The sequence below is a fragment of the Barbatula barbatula genome (assembly GCF_947034865.1).
Source record: "Barbatula barbatula genome assembly, chromosome: 15".
NCBI lineage: Eukaryota > Metazoa > Chordata > Actinopteri > Cypriniformes > Nemacheilidae > Barbatula > Barbatula barbatula.
In genome coordinates this window covers 9,517,967-9,539,447 of record NC_136778.1, presented here as the reverse complement: position 1 = coordinate 9,539,447, position 21,481 = coordinate 9,517,967, and the positions used below count along the sequence as shown (strand labels likewise).

The following is a 21,481-nucleotide window of genomic DNA, read 5'->3' as shown; positions in this document are numbered from 1 at the left end:
TTGTTATTAGCATGACTATTATTGGCATATTGGCTGTTTATCAGTATTTATAAAGCACATATTTTGCATGACCATACTCTACATCCCTAATCCCACACAATAATTTAACCTAACAACTACCTTAATAACTATTAATTAACTAACTATTAACAAATAAAGAGTTTATTATGAACAAAAAAAGTCATAGTTAATGGTTTGTTAATAGCAAGAATTGTCCCCTATACTGATGTGTGACCCAATGTTTATGAGAGCTGTGCGACGTTTTCAGATTTCAAACAAAAGCTAAAAGCTTTGGGGAAATTCCCAAGTTAATAAATGAGGTATAAGGGATCCGTCTTCGGCATGAATTTAAAGGAATTAATATGGATTTATCCTGAATGATGATGATGTTCATTATCCTTGGGTCTCAGCGGTCAGGGAAAGAATTGACAAACACATAAGCTACAGCTTTTCCACTGTCATTTTTCTTCTTTTAATAATTAATTCTTCATTGTTGGATACGCGTGCATAAATGCAGTACTTTTCGAAGTGTCTTGGTTTCTTGGTCAATAAGTTATGGAAATGTGATGACGTAAATTATTTAAGTTAGAGCTAAATTTTTAATCACGAATGCAAATTTGCTATACCTGACAGCAGCTCATTCTTGAGGGTATGTGAACTTCACTCAGGTGTATTATCTAAGAAATAAGTCAAATCCTGAAAATGTTTAAAAGTGATTTTACCTCACCAGGGGTTACAGACTTATTATACCAGCTATACTTTCACATTTGTTTAGTGCCACGCACATGGCAGAACAATTATGTGCTTATTTTGTGCTGTTATTTACTGGCCAATAGCCCTGTGATTCTTTTCCATTCAAAGTATTTTTTCAGGCCTCTCCTCCAAAAAACGGAAATGCCAGGCTGACTTCATTAATTTCTCCTAATTCATATGATGACATAAGCTGCCAACAAAGCCATGACATTTCACAAGACCTCTTTACCATGAATAAACAGAAAGAATAACGCAAAAAAAGTGTGCACAAAGGGTATTGGGATTATCTAATCACAGTGACAGAGGTAAATAGTACTGCTACACTTTTGGACAGACAAATAGTGAACAGAATGAGAAGCCCACAAATCAATACTGCAATCTACCACCTCACTGACTCAAGCATTTTTGTTAATTGTTTAAAACCACCCCTTGCCATTTTAGCTGACAACATGAATGAGACGTGTGCAATACTAACGTCAATATTAATTAGTCTAAATATTAGCTGTGTTAGTAACTGCCTTCAGTTCTTCCTGACATGATTCGATTTCAATCCGGTCCTAATAACTTTACTTGGGCTGTTGGTTTGGAAAAAAGGTCTAGAAGTAAGACCAGGAAGCTGAAAAACTGTCCTCTTCCCTCTTCGCTGTTTAATTTTTCAAAAGACTTTCATCAGCTCGCAGTCCCAGTAGGCTCAGCCTATGACCCTTCCAGTGATGCATGAATGAATGGTAGGAGGAGGAGAATAGAAAAATAGGTTGGGAGTGGATGGTGTGGAATTCCCAGATCATGCAACTGTTTGACTGAACCACATGACAGTGGAGCACAGCTTGGCTGTGGTTTCCACACTGTTATTTAAATATAATGCAGGAAGATTTGACTATGCATCAGTGAGACATACTGTGTGGTGGAGAGGAAGAGAGGCAGACGTGATTCGTTCAACACAGGAAAGGTCGGGTACTGGTGTAAAATGAAGCTTGAAAATGCTAGGAGACGATATACTGTTTTCGAACATTCCAACGTCCCTTTGTTTCTGGAGGTGGGGTATAAATTGAGTATGTAAATAGCTGCTGTGCATGTAATCTCAAACAACAAACATGACAGCTGTGATACAAGAACAGTCAATTTCTGTTTTATATAGGCTATGTATATTTGCCTTTTAACAACATTGCTTAAATGTTTTTTTTTAACTCGCAACTATAACAGATATAAGAGGTATTTGAAAGGGATTATTTACAACATCATTTAAATCTGGTGGTTTTATTGGATTTTGGTGCGATTTAACTTTCTAGTTTCCTAATAAATACATCACTTTTCATAAATGAATAATCAAAAAATTTTAATTAATCGTTTATCCAAACGAAAAATGAAGCAACAATAGAGTATAGTATGGTTTTATGGACAAGGAAGGAAAAGAACAGGTGAGGAGAAAGTGAAACAAATAAAAACGTGCAGTCTAGTAGCATGTAACTTGTGCGGAGTAATTATTTTGCTTTTACATAATTTAAAGGTACATTTTAAGGTATACTTGGCACATAAAATAATTAAAATACAGAAAATATTTTCTCAGGTTGTTCTTGATGATAAAACCGAATGCATCTCAATACTTGCAACTCAATACTTGCAACTCAAAATTAAACATCTGGCTTACAGCCATTTTTAAAGATGATAGAGATCAACCGTTTGTTTTGGAGAGTATCGTGTTGCACCTATATTTCATAGGAGAAAAAACTTTTTATTAAATACAAATAAAATAAATAAAATTCAAAATCAACACTGCATGAATAAAAAAATAAACTTTTTTTGCGTTGCTCTTATCTTGACATTTCTGTGCTGATATTGTTCCATCCCTGTCCTTCCCCTGAATGAAACCGGTAACCAATGTCAATGGCGGAGCAACAGAGCACACCTACCTATTACGCAATGAACCATTGGTGGCTTGAAGGCGTTTACCGGCCAACGCAATATTTTTCCCAGAGAGTTCTGTTTGGTTTGCAGTGGCGAACTAGTGAAACTAATTGTTGTTTGGACCAGATTTTGTATCACAGACGGTGGTTTATCTATTTCAAATGTAGTATGCCGGCCCTCAAGGAGTTCAGAGCACTGCTCCAGTCTGATCAATATGCTGTTATTGTACAAATGCAATGTGCCCAAATCTAAATTCCCATCTAATGTAACGTGACTTGTTCAATTTCATCAACACTTTGAGACCATGTTAAGCAAAACCATGGCTGAATGAACCGGGTGTGATACTCTTTTGTGCTGGCAGACTGCCAAATCTAAACCAGATGTGAAACAAAACTCACATTATGACCTCTATCAAAATACATTTTTCTCCTTCAACTCACGTTCAACACTATAACAGAGACAAGTACTGCAAAAGAGACAAATTAGTTTAATTGATGTAACCACTTACAGTGTTTTAGCTGCCGTTTCAACTATCAGTCGTACTGAAGCGCTTAATGTAGCAGCAACCATACATTTTCTGGGAAACTTCTTTCTGATAACATGATTTCAGACTCCTTCAGACTCTTTCAAACTGCTGAAAGCTGACAGCTAAAGATTTGAAGCACCGCTGATCTGAATTAACAAGTCATTCTCCATTATGGCAAAATGCTTATCTGTTGTACAACAGACAAATAAAGTCAGTTTTGTTCAAACACACGGATCAGCCCCTGCAGCATGCCGGTTCTGTATACTGACAAATGAGTTTATAACAAACTCAGCTCCTTTTAAAAGCTAGAGAGAAAGAAATAATAATAAATGTACAAGCATGATAATATGTATAAAGTTGAAAAGTGGCTCTTAGTGAATAAAGAGAGGGATTTAAAAAAGCTCCAACCACAATGGACAACATATTAAAAGTGTGCCTGACATGCCAGTGGAGTCCAACCTTCACATTGTCCCTGATGAGGGACTTTTGTGAGGTATTTCTGTTCCGAGTGTGACCTGACCTCAGATTTAGGTGGCCTTCATTTTGGGACAAAAGCCTCCATCCAAAGAAAACAATAGCAAGCGAAAAGGTTTTTACACGGAACGTCAAGGGCTGTTTATATGATTTTGTTCTCATTTAGATGAGTCAGTGTGACCATGATACTTCATTACGGTGAGGCAGAGGAGTCATTGTTTTCCATTCATTAATTAGACATTAATTAGCGGTTCACCATAGTCTAATTTGTTCCACCATAGTTTCAAAACGAGATTTTTATACTTCAAATAACAACATATCATTGTGTTGTCTGTTTCACATATTGATTTATTCATCAACACGGCCTGCCACACCATCAACACTGGCGCCATGAATAGATTTTTCAGGCTTTCCATTTACATTTTTATTTCACTAAAACAGCTTGTTTATAAAAAATCTGGATATTTCATTGTAGGGTTGCGAGCGCTCAGCGCCTTTCTCTCATGTTGCGTGCAGCACGTCGACAGACCCTCTGTCCCATGACAGTGAACAAATTAAAAGGTGGTAGTGTTTTCAATATGCGTTGCTCCATATACTTGCCTTTCCAAATAAACGTCACAGATGTTATTGACAGAGAAGACAGCTGATCGGGTTTATCATGACTTAACAGAAGGTTAGCATAGTTTCCCACAAACCCTTTCTCTAAGTGCTGCCTTCGTGTGAGTCTGTGTGTGAGCTCTTGCCCTCCTTACGGTGCACTGTGCGCGGGTGTGCGTTCTATAGTTGTAACTGTGTACCAGCAACAGTGTATTCACTCATATTTCAGAATTTGCGCCGAATTGTCTGCGCTTTAAGCGATCTACAATAAAACTATCACACACATTTAAAATCAAAAAAGCCCTCATAACACAGCAACACATTGATGAGAAAGACTTAAAGGCTGTGTGCTGCATGAGACAAACATAAAATCACCTCATAAATCTGCTCTTCAATGTAAATGTCTGATGATTTTGTCAGACGATGTCCGGATTTTACCTCCAGTTAAAGTAACAGCTGGTTGGATTAGACACAAGGTGTTATTGTGACGTGTTATATCACTATTCTACACTGGTTTTATGTCTCACAACAGAACAGATAATATTTGAAAAAAGCATTCAGTTGCATTAAAATACATTATAATGTAATCAACGAGTAGAAGCGAAATAGATTTTAAGTGCTAAAAAACTAGACCAAACGGAATCACAGCATGATGAGGTCACAAATATGCTACTTAGTGTGACAACATCAGTGCTATTGTCTTTCAAAAACCTGTGGGAAACACTGGGAGTGCTGGGTACACTATGATTTCTTGTAGGGATGGGCATTTAAAGCAAAAAGAATATTTGATATTCGCTGGGAATTATTTGAATATTCTTTGAAAATCGCACCCCTCCACAGCATGCACGCATAGGCAGCACATGCGCTGTATAGGCTATAGTACGCACACATAAACAGAGAGAGAGAGAGAGACACATAAACAGGGAGAAAAAGCTCATGCTTTACATGTGTGTGATGTTGACAAACTGTTTAATTCATTAGGGAATAAGCCATCTTAACTCAAGCCATATAGTAATTTTAGTAGAGATGCACCAATTGCAATTGTCTTCTCCGATTCCAGTTCCGATTTTATTATAAGTGAAACCTGCAGATTCCGATTTTGGCCGATTTCGATTTTCTATCCACAAACTATAATTGACAGTACATAGTAAAGTTAAGTAAAAAAAATGTTATATATGACAAATAATTGAAAAACTGTTACTGAAACGAACGGTAGAAATCATAAATATAAATAAACAAATGTCACTTAATTGACCCTTTTCTCTTTTGTAATTATCTCACAAAAGGCTAAGCTTACAAGCGTATGAATAAAATAGTACTTTAACTTGTCCGTTCCTGTTCATGAAACTTACATTGCTTTATTTTCTGAAATGTAAAAGTGTCTTTATCGTGCATCCCTACATGATGCATGTGCGTGCAGTCAGCAGATATGAGAGCTGCGTGTCAGTCAACAGAGACTCGCGGGTGGACACGCATGAGATTATAAACGAGCCACGAAAGACAGGCTGTGCACACGCACGTTTACATGTGTACTGACGGCTGTGACGTTATTGCCAGTGTCGCAGGCAACAGAAGATCGGCATTGGAATCGGCAAGACATTAGACTTTCAAAAAAACATCTAATTCCAGTCTCTGGCTGGTCATTTATTTTTATGATTATATTTTTGATATAAATTTTTTAAGAGCCACATAACATGAACTTACATTTTAAATGACGTACTTTAAGTTATCCTGTTGTATGTACATCTTCCCTCTCATAGGTTTCCCTCTCACATCAAGTTTCTTTTTAAAGTAATTTTCCTCATAAGTAAGGCCATACGGAATCTGCACTGTTTTCATGATAATTCTGCACAAAAATTTGGGGAAAATCTGCACCATTGCATGTTCTATATTTAAATAACCTAATCGAATATTCGAGTTATGGAAATAGGTTAATCGCAGGACTATGACTGCATGGGGTGGGGACTTTTAACCGCTTCTGTTTTGCCATGGAGCAAAATACTTAACCTTCATCTAATGCACACTTGTTGAGCTACTTTTGAGCTTCGCTCCTTCCATCTACCTGCCTATGCATCAGTTATATCACTATCTCAACACATGCCCAAACCAAAACTGATGGTATTCTACAAAAGAGCAATTCACACAAACAGAACAGCCATGAAAAGTGAGATGTGTTCATTCCTTTGCAACTTCACACTTAAGATTCACTGTGAATAAGCGCTGAAGGCAGTGTTCCCCCAAGGTTTACGGCTTTGGGGAGGCTGTTGTGCGGTCTCCATGTTTTCTTTGCGGCAGAGGTCCAGACAATCCTGTTTTTTATCTAAAGAAAATTATCAATTGAGCCCATATGTAAAACTCCCAACATAAAAAAAATATGTAAAAAGTTAACATCTAATGTTTTGTCTGGCCATTTATCTTATATTTTTATACCGACAGTATGTATGAAAACATAGAAAGGCCTGGTAACTAAGAAAAAAAGCCTAGTCCTAAAGTGAAGTCCTAGAGGCCAATTTTAATATGAAAAAAAGCTACTGACAACAAAATGTAACAGCATAACACAAAGTCAGTTAACCTTCAGGAATATCAATCAACCCCGTTAGGAAGCATAAGTGATTGAGAACTATTCACTTGTTTTGGTGCAAATAAAATTGACAACAGGTACACTGGAGAGGCAGCAGCAAGGGTGGTCTGGGGAGCACCAGCCTCAGAGTCTTAAGCTCGGTTTCACATTTAGTTCGATGCCTGGTCCGAACCCTAGTTTGATTGCTGATGACATTGACTGGCCCTCACGTTCCCCAGACCACAATTCAGTTGAGAATGTCTGGGATCAAATAGCACCATAAACTTAATAAAAATCACTTATGCTTTGATCTGAGAGGAGATCCCAGAGGATATCTCATCAGGAGTATGCATAGACATTGTTGGGAGTTCAGACTTTTAAAGTTGAATCAGCCAATATGACTGATTTTACTGTATTTCCTGCCCTGAATGAGTTTATAATTTTGGCTTTCATAGACCATTGCATAATGTTTGGAGAACAAAATAATGTGACAAAGTATATAAGTGAATAGTTTTAAGAGTGAATAATTTCACTCATTGAGATCTAATACAGTGTGATTTAAGTGTTCCCTTAATTTTTTTGATCAGTGTATAATCTGTTCCTCATTTCTTTTTCACAATCACAGTTTGACAAGGACGTGGAAAGGAAGATCAGGATCCCAGCATTTCTCTCCAAATCTAAGTGAGCTTGACAGTGCGAAGAATCCACTCTCATCCAAGCAGAACATGGAGTCTCTGAAGCATGATGTAGGGCAGACTGCTACTGCATTATCAAAAACCTTAAATGGGTCGATGAGAGCCTCCTGTCATTGCAGTAGTGAAGCCAGTCAGTAAAAAATTTGAGCATTTTTAAGGAATTGTTCTGTAATCTCTGCTGAGGCTATAACTCAGAATCAACTTTGTAGATGGTCCTCAACATGTAGCATTTAGAATGGAGTTCACACGAGCAGCACAAGAATTTTGGCTGTGTGCAAAAACATTTTGAACTAACAATCAATCAATTGACTACTGAAACGAAAGCATCTTCTTTATTGCTCAATACGGTGTCATTAAAACTTGTGTAAATGCAAACAGCCCTCTGTCTGGGCCAAGGAAAGCGAATCTCAAAACCCAAACCGCAACTCTCCTTGCAGGCCATTTCACAATTAAGTTGTGGTTTGGGAACACGCACTCCAGCTAACCACTTTTCTCTATTTCATGCCTTTGAAATGAATAAAAGCCTGCAGGATCTTATACAAGGGTGATGTGAAACCAGAGAGGTAATGCTGAACGAGAGTCAAACATCAAGAGAATTGCAATATTCCTGAAAGCGATTCACCCAAAAAATGAAAATTCTGTCATGTACTCATCATCATATCGTTTCAAACTTTCCGAAATGAAACATAATAGCACAATAGATGTTGGACAGAATGTTGGTGATTGACAGTATAAATCACCGTTCACTTTCATTGTGTGAAAGAAAAAAAGAGCAGCGTCAACATTAATCAAAATTTCCTCTTGTTTTGCATGGATAGAATTAAGTCATGCATTTTTGAAACATCATGAGGATGATTAATTGATGAGTTTTCAATTTTGGGTGAATGCATCCCTTGGACCCACCTCCCATGCCTGGGGCTTGAATCAAGTAAAAGAAAGTTGATGAAATGTCCAGTTTTGCTGTCTGTTTGGTCTTCGTTTCAATGTGAAGAAGAAAAGAAAAACATCTTGAACAGATAATTCAAGTCTATTAGGGCTGAACGATTAATCAGCCCTAATAGGCGCTCTCCACACACCAGCTAGGTGGAGAGGAGAGAGAGATAGAGCCAATTCAGAAGGTGGGGATTATTACATGTTTACACGGCTAGAAATCATTCAATATACTAATATGATTGAGGTAATTTTATAAAAATATGTCAATCAATTCAAGCATCAACTAATGTCAGTGTTTCCCCTACCAAACCTTCAACAGCACCCCCGCCTCTCTTGAAGGTCAAGTTGATTTTATTTTCTATATAGTACCGGATCACAAGAAAAGTCATTCAAGGTAACCTTTCCTATAGAACATATCTTTACCTTTTTCTTTTACTAAACAGACTAAATTGCATTATGGTATTTATCTTATTTACACGGCAGCATGTCATTTATGGCTTAGGCATTTACAATTCTCTGCTCTCGGCATCAAGTTCCGCCCGATGTGTGCGCGCACACAGACACATGAGCGCACATACACAGGAAAGCACACTCCCCCCAGCGGACAGAAACGCGTGTGAAAAAATATGTTGTGTCAACCACCTGAAAAGCAAGCAGATACAAATATTTGCATTTTTAAACGCTCCCATGTTGGTAAAATGGCAAAAATCATTCTGCTCCGGGTCCAAGTACAGCGCGTCTACATAACTGAGATGTACACATCACGCGCACTCCTTTATGTTTATTATGTTTTTCCGCTATATCTTCTAATATCTTTATTTAGCGCCAAATGTGCTGCATTTTAACCCTTCCGCTATGCGAGCAATGCTGCTCCCCTCAAAGACGCGACTCATATAAAGTCCTGCAGACATCAAAATCAGATCAATAAATGGACAATTTTACTCAAATGCTTAAGTAAACGACAATGCTTAAGTATTCATAATGCATTAGAAACCTAATAAAGTATTTTAAGCGCTCAGTCAGTTTACTGTTTGCTATCTAGGTTTGTGACAGATTATAAACCTTAACGTCTTGCATCTACATTTAGGATTAATGATATTAATAATATAAATATCATTAATAATCAGCGTGTCATTAGCATTTCATAATAAATCATGTTTAAATCAGAGATTATTTAGAATCAGTTATAGTATGAATGGCATGAAGGCTACTTGTCAGTAACTTTGTAAGTACTTCTGCTCATGATAAATTCATTTCAGTTCATTACATTTTGTTGTCAGTAGTTTTTTAAATATTAAAATAGGCCACTAGGACTTCCCTTTAGCACCAGAGCCCTACAACACATCTTCTCAGTTACCATGCCTTTCTATGTTTCATGCATACTGTGGGTATTAGAATATAAAATAAAATGCCTGATAAATCATTAAATATTAACTTTTTATATACACTTTCGACTGGGCTCAATTAATTAAATATAATTTTTTAAAAAGTATTGTCCGGACCTCCGCAAAAATATAGTCAAGAGGTCTTCACAGAGGACCCGGTATGGGTTCGGGTCTATATTTTAACTGGTTAGCGGTTCCAAATCCTATTACTTCGGGTCCCAGGTCTATTTAATACTTTTTATAATTCCGGAGTCGATTAGCACCATTTGGGTTTAGTAACTTAGTTTCAACTGGTAAAATTAGGTGAAAAAACCACGAGCGAGCTCAGTCAGAACTCAGTCAGCAGCACCAGTCACCGTCAGACTCAGAATTCAGCACAGCTATGGCAACCGGAGCTTAAGCAGTGACTTTAACAATTGAAGTTTGTCTCTTTTATAAAGAAGGTGAGACTTATTCCACTATCGCACGCATTCCATGTTTATATAAATATAAATTAAGCGTCTTGTTATATCTTAAATTGTTGTTCAGACTCGGCTCATAGCACGTAGATAATAGCAAAGTAATGCTGCTCGTTCAATTGGCAAGAAAGGAATAACATGGATACCACATTAGCAATGAATTGCATCACAATCCGGTACGAGTGAGTCACGTTAATAGGCAAGACAAAAAAAATTATTTTTGCAACTTGTTTACTGACTTAATAGCAATTTGCTCTGGAATTTTTGCTGATCGGGTTGGGCTGAAGACCGCTAATAGTGACACCCCCCCAAATCTGTAAACTTAGGGGGAAACACTGAAGGTTAAAGTGGAAGTTCACCCAAAAATCAACTTTATGCGATGACATTACACATGTTTAGAGAACTTCCAGCGTCTTCAGAGCACGAATAAAGATAATTTAGGTGACATCCGAGAGATTTCCAGGCCTCCTCATAGACATCATGGTGTCAGTTTTTTGCCAAGGTCCAGAAAAGTACTAAAGACGTTGATAAATTAGTCCATCCGTGCATAGTGGCTCAGTTGAATTGTTTTGAAGTAACGAGAATGCTTTATGTGCGAAATACAAACCAAAATACAGACTTATGTATATATATATATATATATATATATATATATATATATATATATATATATATATATATATATATATATATATATATATATATATATCCTCTGTCTTGTCAGTGTTCACAAGAGCACTTTAACACATTCCGCATTGTCAATCAGAGTGCCGGCGTCCAAATGGAGGCAAGCCCCATGCAGCTTACAAACCTAATACGCATGTGTCAAAGTGCTCTCGTCCAAGAGGAGGACGAAGAAGTGATCTCGTGAACACGCGGCATACACTGAGAAGACAGAGGAGATTATAAATTGGTATTTTGGTTTGTTTTTCGCAAAATAAGCATTCTCGTCGCTTCAAAAAATTCAAATGAGCCATTATGCGCAGATGGACCAATTTAACAATGTCTTTAGTACTTTTCTGGATCTTGGCAAAAAAAAGTACAAAAATTTCTAGTGCTTATCCTATGGTCCCAGGAAGTGCTAAAGGCTATCGCAGCATATCGTATGCAACCAGTCCATCAGACGTACTTAATAAATAATTAACACCAATATTGATGAACCACTGACGAAGAAAAATATCCTGTGGTAATTGTATTCCTTCATGAATAATGAGCAAATATTTTATAATGAGTTCCAATTTACTACACAAGAAATAAATTCAAATATGTATAAAATAAGACCATTCACAGCTGTATATGAAAATGATTCAAACTTTTAACCATTTAAACACTTCTGCTGTGAAGGAACAACGACTAGTGGTACCATCCCAAAAAGGAAAAAAGTCACTCTCCCGTACCTTCTCTGGATCTGTTCCACATTGGTGGAACGATCTACCAGCTGCTACAAGATCAGCAGACTCGGTTGCCATCTTTAAAAAACGCCTAAAAACGCATCTCTTCCGTCAACACGTCGCTGATTGATTTTTCCTAAGTCTCTTCCCTTCCCTTTTTAAAAAAAAAAAACACTTACTAACCTCACTATTCTTAGCTTTTTATACTGTGCTAGGCTTTAATGGACTAGTTTGATGCACTTATGTATTTTGTTGCCTGTGTTGTTATAATTGCTTCCAATGTTTCCTCATCTGTAAGTCGCTTTGGATAAAAGCATCTGCTAAATGACTAAATGTAAATGTAATGTGATGAATTACATTAGGGTTTCCCTAAAACTTTACCCAAACATTTGATGTTGTGAAAACTTAAGTCTCGTCTACATTTTGATAATGCATCCATTAAACACTTAAATAAGTCGTCTTTCTTCTTGCACAAAAAAATTTGTATGGAAATTTTCAATTAATGTAATCAAATTAATTAATGTAATTGCAACACTACAGAAAATTGTGAAAACATTAAAGAATTGTGTTGCATGAGCGGATTTTAATTCAGCAAAAATATATTTTATAAGCAAAATAACATTATTGAAAATACAAACAATGCATCTTCTTTGAGGTGCTTGTGAACACATTAATTTCATAATAAAATTAAGAGATGTAATTTACCGATCATATCATGTTCTTTCTTATGTATAATAATGTCATGTAAAGTTTGCCCAATAGATAGCAGAAATACAGCTATGGCTTAAAGGCCACTCCTGTGAGGTGTGTGTGAACTCTGATTTACTTGGAATATTAGCAGAATCTGCTATGATGTTAATGTGGATTATGATAGAAATGTATAATGGGTTTACACTTTGATTTTGGGAAATGTTCACAAAATGTAATACAGTAAAGCCGCTAATGAGCATAACTTTTTATGATGCAACGTTACTCCTGTAAGATCTGACAGACAGAATGACATTTCGATGACAATGAGTGTCGAAACAGCATTCACTTTCAGCAGTTCGAAATGAAGCCCCAGCTGCAGCCTTAGTTTTGCACAGTACTAGGTTTCATTAGTGGGTGATGAGAGAGCTAGACAAAGGAAGTGAGCACTTCATTCCCAGGTGGGCGAGAACTCAAACATCCCATTGGACAAGGTGAAATATTGGGACTTGAGACACACTGTCATTTTAAAAGAGGGGGAAAAATGGTTACCAAGGACAACAAGGGGGAGTACAAGATGAAAACATGTCCCACTTTCCTTTCCCCATCCAATTTCTCTCTTCAGTAACAGCAGCCAGAGGTCAAGCCAGTGCTCTTGTAGAACTGCAGTGACCTTCAAAGACTATAGACTGAAGAGAAACAATTTATTCAGATTTCTACATATATGTGCGTCTCCCAGTTTGGCATTTCAGGGCTCAACAATGAGAATTTTTTTCTTTTAACTTCGCCTTCACTGGCCACACAATGTAAAATGATAAAAGGTTGTGTGTCATCCATTTTTTTTCTTTAAGAACAATTGCTGGACATTGCAGTAACAGCAGTATGAAAAATATTATACTGGCATTAGGCCATTGGACCATCCTTATTGTTGAGCCTATTTTTAAAACACATAAAAGCAAGCTATTATAATAATTGTGTCAGTAGAGTATAATGCAGCAAGAATATCGCCCTTACAATGCAGCACAAGCACATTATGTCTCTGTGAAAAACACATACGCCAAAATTAGCCAAATCATTGTTGTACTGAAAGTGAGCATAGAACAATGTTTCATAACACCATCACAATGTGATTCAAGATAAGAGAACGCGCAACAAAAGGCACAAAAAAACTATTTTCTAATCATACCTGGAGATAAAGCCTTTAATCGATAGTTGTCTGATTACACACCATACACAAGCACTACAAACCCTCACAGCCTTGAGAGAAACAGTTGAAAATACATAAACACATCATGTTTTATGCTTACATTGCACATATGATCCGTTTTTAAAGAGGATGGCCTGTGAATGCATTTAAAATAACAATGTGAACTTGCAGTTCCTATATTGTACTTGTACAGCACGAACCACCATAAACACTAGTGCTTAATGCTCGAGGCATTGCAGACGCGAGAGATGCGCGCCAAGGTTGAAACCTGACTGTCTAGCACGTGTTTACATAGAAAAGCGGTGGGAAAGAAGCACCGCGGGATGGAAAATCACATTGTCTATGAATGGCCGTGCCGGTCACTGTAACTCAAAGTTTGAAAACAGGTCACGCCACAACTAAACGTGCACTCACACAAATGCCCCCACATATATTTAGGTTAAATTTAGGGAGCAAATGCGACTAAAATGGTCGCTTTTCCAATCCCAAGACTCCATCATGCCAATTGCGTAAGGAAATTGTGGTGTGATGAGATCTCGGGGCACAAGATCTCGTCACACCCCTAGTTGCTAATGCACGACAGATTTCTAGCACAGTGCCAACACAATGCATATTAGGCTTTCCGCAACTACAATGTGGGAAACAGTTCATCTGGGTCTTGCACCTGCAGATATCAAACTTCTTAGAACAAGCACATAGATCTTCAGTGAAACGATCATGATGCTTGTACTGCAGTACTGGAACATACAAACGTCTTCTTACACAGAACTGCAGCACCATTGCAAGAACATCTGACTTAATGAATCACACAACCACATGATATTTCTCTGCACAACAGCAAAGGATGACCTAAATCGCAAGAACATAAAGAAGAGGGGAAACCCCTACTATCTATTCAACAGGAGCCACCATCATCAACCATCTGAAGATGTTTATAACGTACTGCAGAATTGAAACCAATAACGGTTTTCTTAACTTGGCAAATAGAACAGTACTCATTTGACATGGTTTTGTTTTCAATAACATGTTTACACTGGATTCTCGTGGGTAAGGTACTAGGCTACTATCAGCAAATCACAGTCTTTACTTTTGCTCGGGGGAAATCTGATCACGAAAAAAACTTGAAATCCCCGAATATTCCCTGTAACGTGAAGTAATTCTCTGCGTGACCACCTCGGTCATCCCAGAAAAGCAATTTGTGTTGTAGAAAAATGCTTCATTAGCACAATCTCACAACAGGTTTTCAAGGCACCCGGGAACACTGGAGTCAATAGGCTCTGTGTGGGAAACAGAACGAGACTGAGGTGAATGAACTCTCAAAACTGTCATGGGGCAAAACAGGATGGGACTATATAAACCATTTTCGACAGTGAAAAAAATTGCTAAATTACACCCTGATGACTTCCAGAACTACGAACGATGTAAACAGTGGCATAAAAACAAAGACAGGAAAATATGTTCCTGTCCACTCATTTCTCTAAATAATGCCATGTCTAATTACAGGTCCAAAATAAGCCACAGTGCAACAGTCTCTAAATGCAAATAACTAGGTTAACAAGAAGAGGGCATGTTAGACTATGCAAAATATCCCTCTGATAGGTTATATGCATGCTTTTAACAAACAGACAAATAAAAAAAACAAGCCATACTCATTAGTATGCGTTATGCTGGCCAACTAAAGATCATCTCCTGCATCAAGGAAGTCACATATTTGAAGCTGGTTACAACATGTTGGTGGCTACTGATGACTTAACAGTCTTGAAAGCACAGAAGCGCTTATTATAACATTTATTTTACAGATACATATTCATAAACAACAGTTTATCTGGTGTCTGCAGATATGAAGTCAACGTATCTGTAATATCTGAAAACTACGCATACTCAGCTAGCTTAGCTTTATGAGCCTTTAGCATTCAGGTGGCTCTTTGCATCCCCTTTAGATGAAAAGTTGTCAAAATACGCCATATGTAATTATTTCAAGCCATTTGTATAATAAACTAAAGAACTTGCGGGTTGTTAATGTTTCCTTTGGGTCTAGCACGCAAGCTAATCATAATAACTAATCTTTGCTTACCGTTAAGTATGAAAGACTCAAATAAAGGCTGCTGTATTGAGTTTGTCAGATTATAGTAGCTAGCATTACGGATGAATAGTCAGTAACTGTTTTGGTGACACTAAAAGCACAACTGTAATGTAGCTAATTCAGCAGCTTGCTATGGCAGATTAGCAAGCAAAGCAAAAAGGAGAAAAACGTCTTCCACCATACCGGAGTCAAGTTTGCTGCCGTTCTTCTCTTCTTGCTCATAAAACGAGCCAAAATCCAACTGAGCGACTGCCTGATATTCGTTGAGATGAGCGAATGTGCTCGCACTTTTCTTTCGTAGTAATATTGAGTATAAAAAGGGCTATGCGTGCCCCGGATTCTTACACACATACACAAACATACGTGACGCGCTAGCAGGCTGCTGCTAGTACTTTTACATTACAACATCCGTCCTACATTTCCCTCATTGTTCGCTTTTTAACGGTTTGTCCAAAACCAAAACACATTAAATAAAGTCTTTGCTCTTCGCTTTCAGTTCGCCGTGACCAAATTTTACAGTCTTGTGGCGAACCTCCTCTTATTCAGTAAAACAATGAGGGGAGGGCTAAGCGTAAGGATTCGGTTAGCAATGACGCTACGCCATCTATCTGCTTGAGCACAGATAAGACAGAGAACAGGTTTAATCAATTGTATGTGCGGCTTGGACCTATAATTTCCTCTACATTTTATTCATATAATATATACTACATTCAACAATATGCCAACGACGGCTATCATCTTGCGAAACCCACAATATTTTTTACAATATCCGTACGCTTAATTTATTGGGTACTTTCAATTGAGAGATGGGTGACTCGAACCCAAACCCCTAAATTTCAATTTATGAAGATTATATAAAAAATTTCCCCATTGTTGTTTAAAAATATATATTCTTTATGTTTTAAAAAATATATTTTTTATGTTTTAAAAAATATATTTTTTATGTTTTAAAAAAGTGAAGTTAAAAAATATATTTTACATTTTATTTTTAAATGATTAATCTTAATGTAAAAATTTGTCCCGGATTTTCATGTCACTACCGAAACAGTATGTTTTAGTGCAATGGATGAGATTTAAGCCACACCCCTAATTTATTTTATGATGAATCATTGTTCTTTATTCCCTCCGTCCCTCTCTAATAACTACATGGTGAGTGGACCAGTCTTATCATTTTAAAGTAAATGTGTTCAAAAGTAGGTGTGTAACTTAAAGGAACGTCACTACCTAACATCCTTTTTCTGAAATTAAGCAAATTTTTTGGACATTATTTCATAAAATTTAGTTTTAATGTGTGTACATTTGTCCAGAACTGTTACAAACCATGTGCTGATTAGCAGTTTATAGTTGGCTGAAAAGTATTTAAAAACGGTCACTACCAAAACAGTCATGACTGAAACTTATCACTGTGAAACTTTTTTTCAGTAGTGAGAAAAAGAGACATTTAATCCTTTATTTGGGGAAATAATAAATAGTGTTTGGTTCAATTAATATTTATGTTGTTATACACATATTGTTAAAACTGTTATTGATTTAGATGTGATTTTTTTAAATAGCAAAAAATATATTAAAAGAGTAGATTGAAACAAAATTTGAATTTTGATTGTAAACATAATCATTCTTATAAGTGTATATATTATTGTGTTTCGGAAGTGACAAAATTTGGGTAGAGTAAGAATTTTCCAAACCCAAAAAGTGTGTTTTTTGCATGCATTTCATATTTATTAATCCTAATGTTAACTTTTTCTCTCCATAGGAGGGCAGCAGCATCACATTATTATACTCATCTTGTCCACTAGATGGCTTAGATGAATTGCCTACACTTTCTTATGATTTCCATGAATAATTCGTTATTTACACAAATATTTCAATAATAAAAAAGTGGCGTGATTTAATTTCATTTACAAACTTATTGTAGGAGAAGCTTATTAACCACCACCAACTGTAGACTGTAGGGTGGCTTTGTCCTGGTTCAGAGGTTTAATAGTTTGATTCCACCACATTAATACCTAGAAAAATCCTGTCTACTTTATACACATATATCACAAAAGCAATACAAGCTACAGTGTACACATAATACTGTCATTTAAGGTCTTAAATGGCAAACCGTGTCCTAACATGAAACACAAGTCTGTGATTGGCTACATAAATGATCTATAGACCACAGGCCACCCTGACAGCTGACAGAACACACTGCTAGCTCTGCCCTTTTATCTCCCTTTGATCTGGTCCTCTAATCAGATCTCTTGTCATTTGTGCCTCATTGTCTGGACACAGCCCTGAATGTGCCATAAGCAGTGCCTGGTGTCTGTCGGTTACCAATGTTCCAGTGAACTTATCTGCTGTCAGCTAATGGCAGAAAAGCAGGGATTAAATCGCACAAGACATTAATCGTAGAAGAAAAACAGTTAATATTTATGGGACTGTGACTGTACATACTGTACAGTGATAAGTCAAAGTGAGCTCTATGCTCGTCTGTCACCTGTAAAGTTTAACGAAGTTCAAGCTTTTAGCAAGTGTATGTATTTGCAGTCCAACAGACCAACTTGAGTGACACTGAACATGTAATGCAGAACAATACAATGACAGATCAGATCCGTTTTATATCAATTTGATTAATTGTCAAAAACATTGAAGAAACGTTAGTATGTAGGGTGAGTGGTAATATTGTGTAAGCCCCTCCCACACAGTGGGCTGGTTTTGGAAGATAGCCTTTAAAATATGAAAGATACATGCATATTCTCTGCAGCAGTCTTGAGGCAGGAAACCCAGGGGTTGCACCCATAGACGTACAGGTTCTGACCCATACAGCTGCTGGGATGCTGGCTTTTCTGAAAGGAGCTGTGCAGCCAATTACTGTCAGCAGGACTAGGAGTCTCCTTCAGAAACGTGACTCCGGCATCTATAGCAAGCCAGCAAAAAACAAGATTGGACCTGGGGTAAGTGAAACAATTACAGAATCTTAAAAGGTTCATGAACACAGTTATTTTGAGCTGAGGAGATAATTGGGCTGGTTTGTATGACTCTTTGTATTTAATGCTTCTTGTTGTAAGGCAAATGTCAAATTACAATGTCAATGTTATAACTTTTTATTCGTTCATTTAGATATTATATTAACTATTTGTTTTGGGTAAATAATCTTTAAAAATATCCTTTTTAAAGATTCCACACAGTGTAATATTTATTCGCAAGATTGGTGAGAAGTGAGGACCTATGTGAAGCTTGGCATTGGCATTTTTAAAAAGAAAATGTGTAACGTGGATAATTTCGTTTTTCTGCAGCAAAGTTTCTTCATTATGTCCGTGTTTGCTGTTGCCCTTATGGCTCCTGCCGGCTGGATACTGCACCACATCCCAGAATATCGCCAGAGACCACAACCTCCACCTTCTTAAAGAAAGCATCTCTGCCACGGTCAGCTACCTGATGTTGTGTACAAGACCCACTTGGCTGTCCCTATTCACTTGCATTTGACTTTATATAGAAAAACACGCATTAGAACATAACTTTAGGCTCTGATGGGTAATGTAATTTTGTGCTGGTTAATCCCTCCAGACTGTGGCACATGTTGTTACTGTAAGCAGAATCTATGAAATAAAATGACTGAAAAAGACTGCACTTTTCTAATAAAGTATATCTTTATACCAAGCCTTTGTTGATAACGTAGTTTCCTTGTGTACCTGGTACCTTTGTTTAAAAGTAGTATATGCAGAAATCATTAGATTTCCTAATTTCAATCATTGAAAATCTATTTCCTGTTTTTTGGAGCAGAAACTGAATAGTCCAAATAGACAGAGATGAAGGTTGCATGCCATTTGGTAGATCAGCTGTGCAGGATATACTTATGAATAAATCAAAGAAGTGAATTTGACTGCTTTATGTACTGCATCTATGTTAAACATAATTCCTTATTTACATGCAGATCATATTGTGGCCAATGGGCCAATTTACCCAGTTGCACCCCTACTATAGTGAAGAAATCTTCAGTGTAACATCTACCTCAAAGGAAAGTGCTTTTAAGACAATAGTAAGGGCATTTTGGGGGAATTTAACCATTATAACTTTCATCCCGGGAGAGCTGTCACCCAAGTCCAGACTGTGCCATTTAACTTTAAAGCTGCAATCTATCTCAAAAAGATGGAACTACACAAAACATTGATGTACTTAGTAACTTGCAAAACACTAACATGGTGCAGTCCGTGATTGGTCAAGTTTCTGTTATCTTCAGAGCATTGGAAACCTCACTAGGAGTGCATTATGGGACATAGATTAGGTTATAATGTAATGCAATTAGCTTGAAAATGTGCTGTGGCTATCCTGGAGTTTTAAGAACCTTTGTTACGATAGTGGTAAAAGAAGAGTCACCATGAATTTAGTTTAGCAGATGTCAGCAAAGCACCACACATGGTTTTAGTTTGCTAGTGAGACTTACGTCAGCTCAATGGAGAGAAAATGAATGTGGATTGCAAAGCAGCAATTTAAAAGACACAGAGGAAGGCCAAATCAAGTACATCGAATGCTTTGTATGTTTTTTCTATTATAAGATAGGGTCCAGTTTAATATGCAATTTTTGCTGAAAAGAAAATAGGTTAAAAGGGGATTTGCATTTTTTTCAGTCATGTTACCAAAATCACTTTGATGTTGTTTGACTGTTATCTTGTGTACAAAATGCTTTTGTTCTTTTCATGCTTGTCACAAAAGTCTTAGGAAGTCAGCATACATCCAACCTCCAAAAGCTGTTGTGACCCTAGTCTCAAGCACTTCTGAATCCCCATTGTTTGTTTATTTTTCCAGAACAGCAGGAATGTTGATATTCAGCTTCATTGTGATTACAGTCTGTCCTAACCTTGTTTAAACAAAAGTCTACCATTTCCTTTACAGCACCACCGTTTCTTTCCTCAAATCTTGATGCAAGGAAGGAGGCAGCCATATTAGAAACATAGGAAATGCATATCATAACCAGAATGTTTGGAGCCGCAGCATAATATCATCACTTTTGATTATACACTTTTGATGAGACATGTACAGTATAGTGTTGCATATTGAAATTCAAACTGACCTACAGTTAAACGAAACAACCCCTGGCAACTATTCCACAGAAAAGGGGTCAAAATGTGTTTTATCATCATTATTAAAAGCATATTTCACATGTGTCTCAACAAGATTGAAAATGTGATCTTTTCGATAAAGTTTGTAATGGGCAACTTTTCTATAGCTGCACCTGATATCTATAATGAAAGTTACACAGCATGTCTCTCTCTTCTTTTTCTGGCATACTGCAGCTGATCTCTCAAAGATTAACATGTAAATAGCAGCAATACTGTCTCTAGAGCAAACAATGTTTCCTGATATTCCCACAACTTTGGGACAGAATGTTCTTTCCCTCCTGGTCACAAATAAGACACTGCCAGGACTGTCTGACTGCAGTTGTCTGCTTCTCACTAAAAAGTTCAAGCACATCCCTTCCATTAAAAGAATTATGAATGAATGGACTGGATCTGTTTGATGTTTGGGATCATACATTTATGCATTACATATTTTCAGGCATGGTTCTGCAAATGAGCGGTGGTCATGGTTAAATGCGAACACACACACACAAAGTCGCCTTGAGGAAGGGATGAAGATACGTGACCGGCGTCGTTCAAATGTGTGTGTGCATAATAAGGCTCTGGAGGGGGGTGGGGGTGTATGTATCTGTGTTTAGGATGAGGATATACACAGTTATGTTGTAGTTCTTTCCCACACTGTGGGAGCCCTTCAGAATTCTTTAATAGGATTTTGGTGATTATTTTTGCGGTTGCAAGCTTTTTTTACCCTGTTTTTTTTATTTGTT

At 37.1% G+C, this 21,481-nt stretch overlaps 2 protein-coding genes across 2 annotated transcripts in view; one reads left to right on the top strand and one right to left on the bottom strand.

The window, feature by feature from the left end:
- Positions 1–16,201, bottom strand: part of btbd7 (BTB (POZ) domain containing 7) — a 44,171-nt gene extending 27,970 nt beyond the window's left edge. The window contains exon 1 of the mRNA XM_079475108.1: positions 15,838–16,201. The gene's annotated coding sequence lies outside the window, so the exon portion shown is untranslated. The remainder of the gene's footprint in view (positions 1–15,837) is intronic.
- A 2,190-nt stretch (positions 16,202–18,391) lies between these two features.
- On the top strand, positions 18,392–21,134 carry LOC306904219 (cytochrome c oxidase subunit 8B, mitochondrial). The gene is made up of 3 exons (XM_079473991.1): positions 18,392–18,590; positions 18,933–19,062; positions 20,530–21,134. Exons 1-2 carry the CDS (start codon positions 18,471–18,473, stop codon positions 19,041–19,043), a joined length of 231 nt encoding a protein of 76 aa, XP_079330117.1. The 5' UTR covers positions 18,392–18,470; the 3' UTR covers positions 19,044–19,062; positions 20,530–21,134.
- The last annotated feature ends 347 nt before the right edge of the window (positions 21,135–21,481 follow it).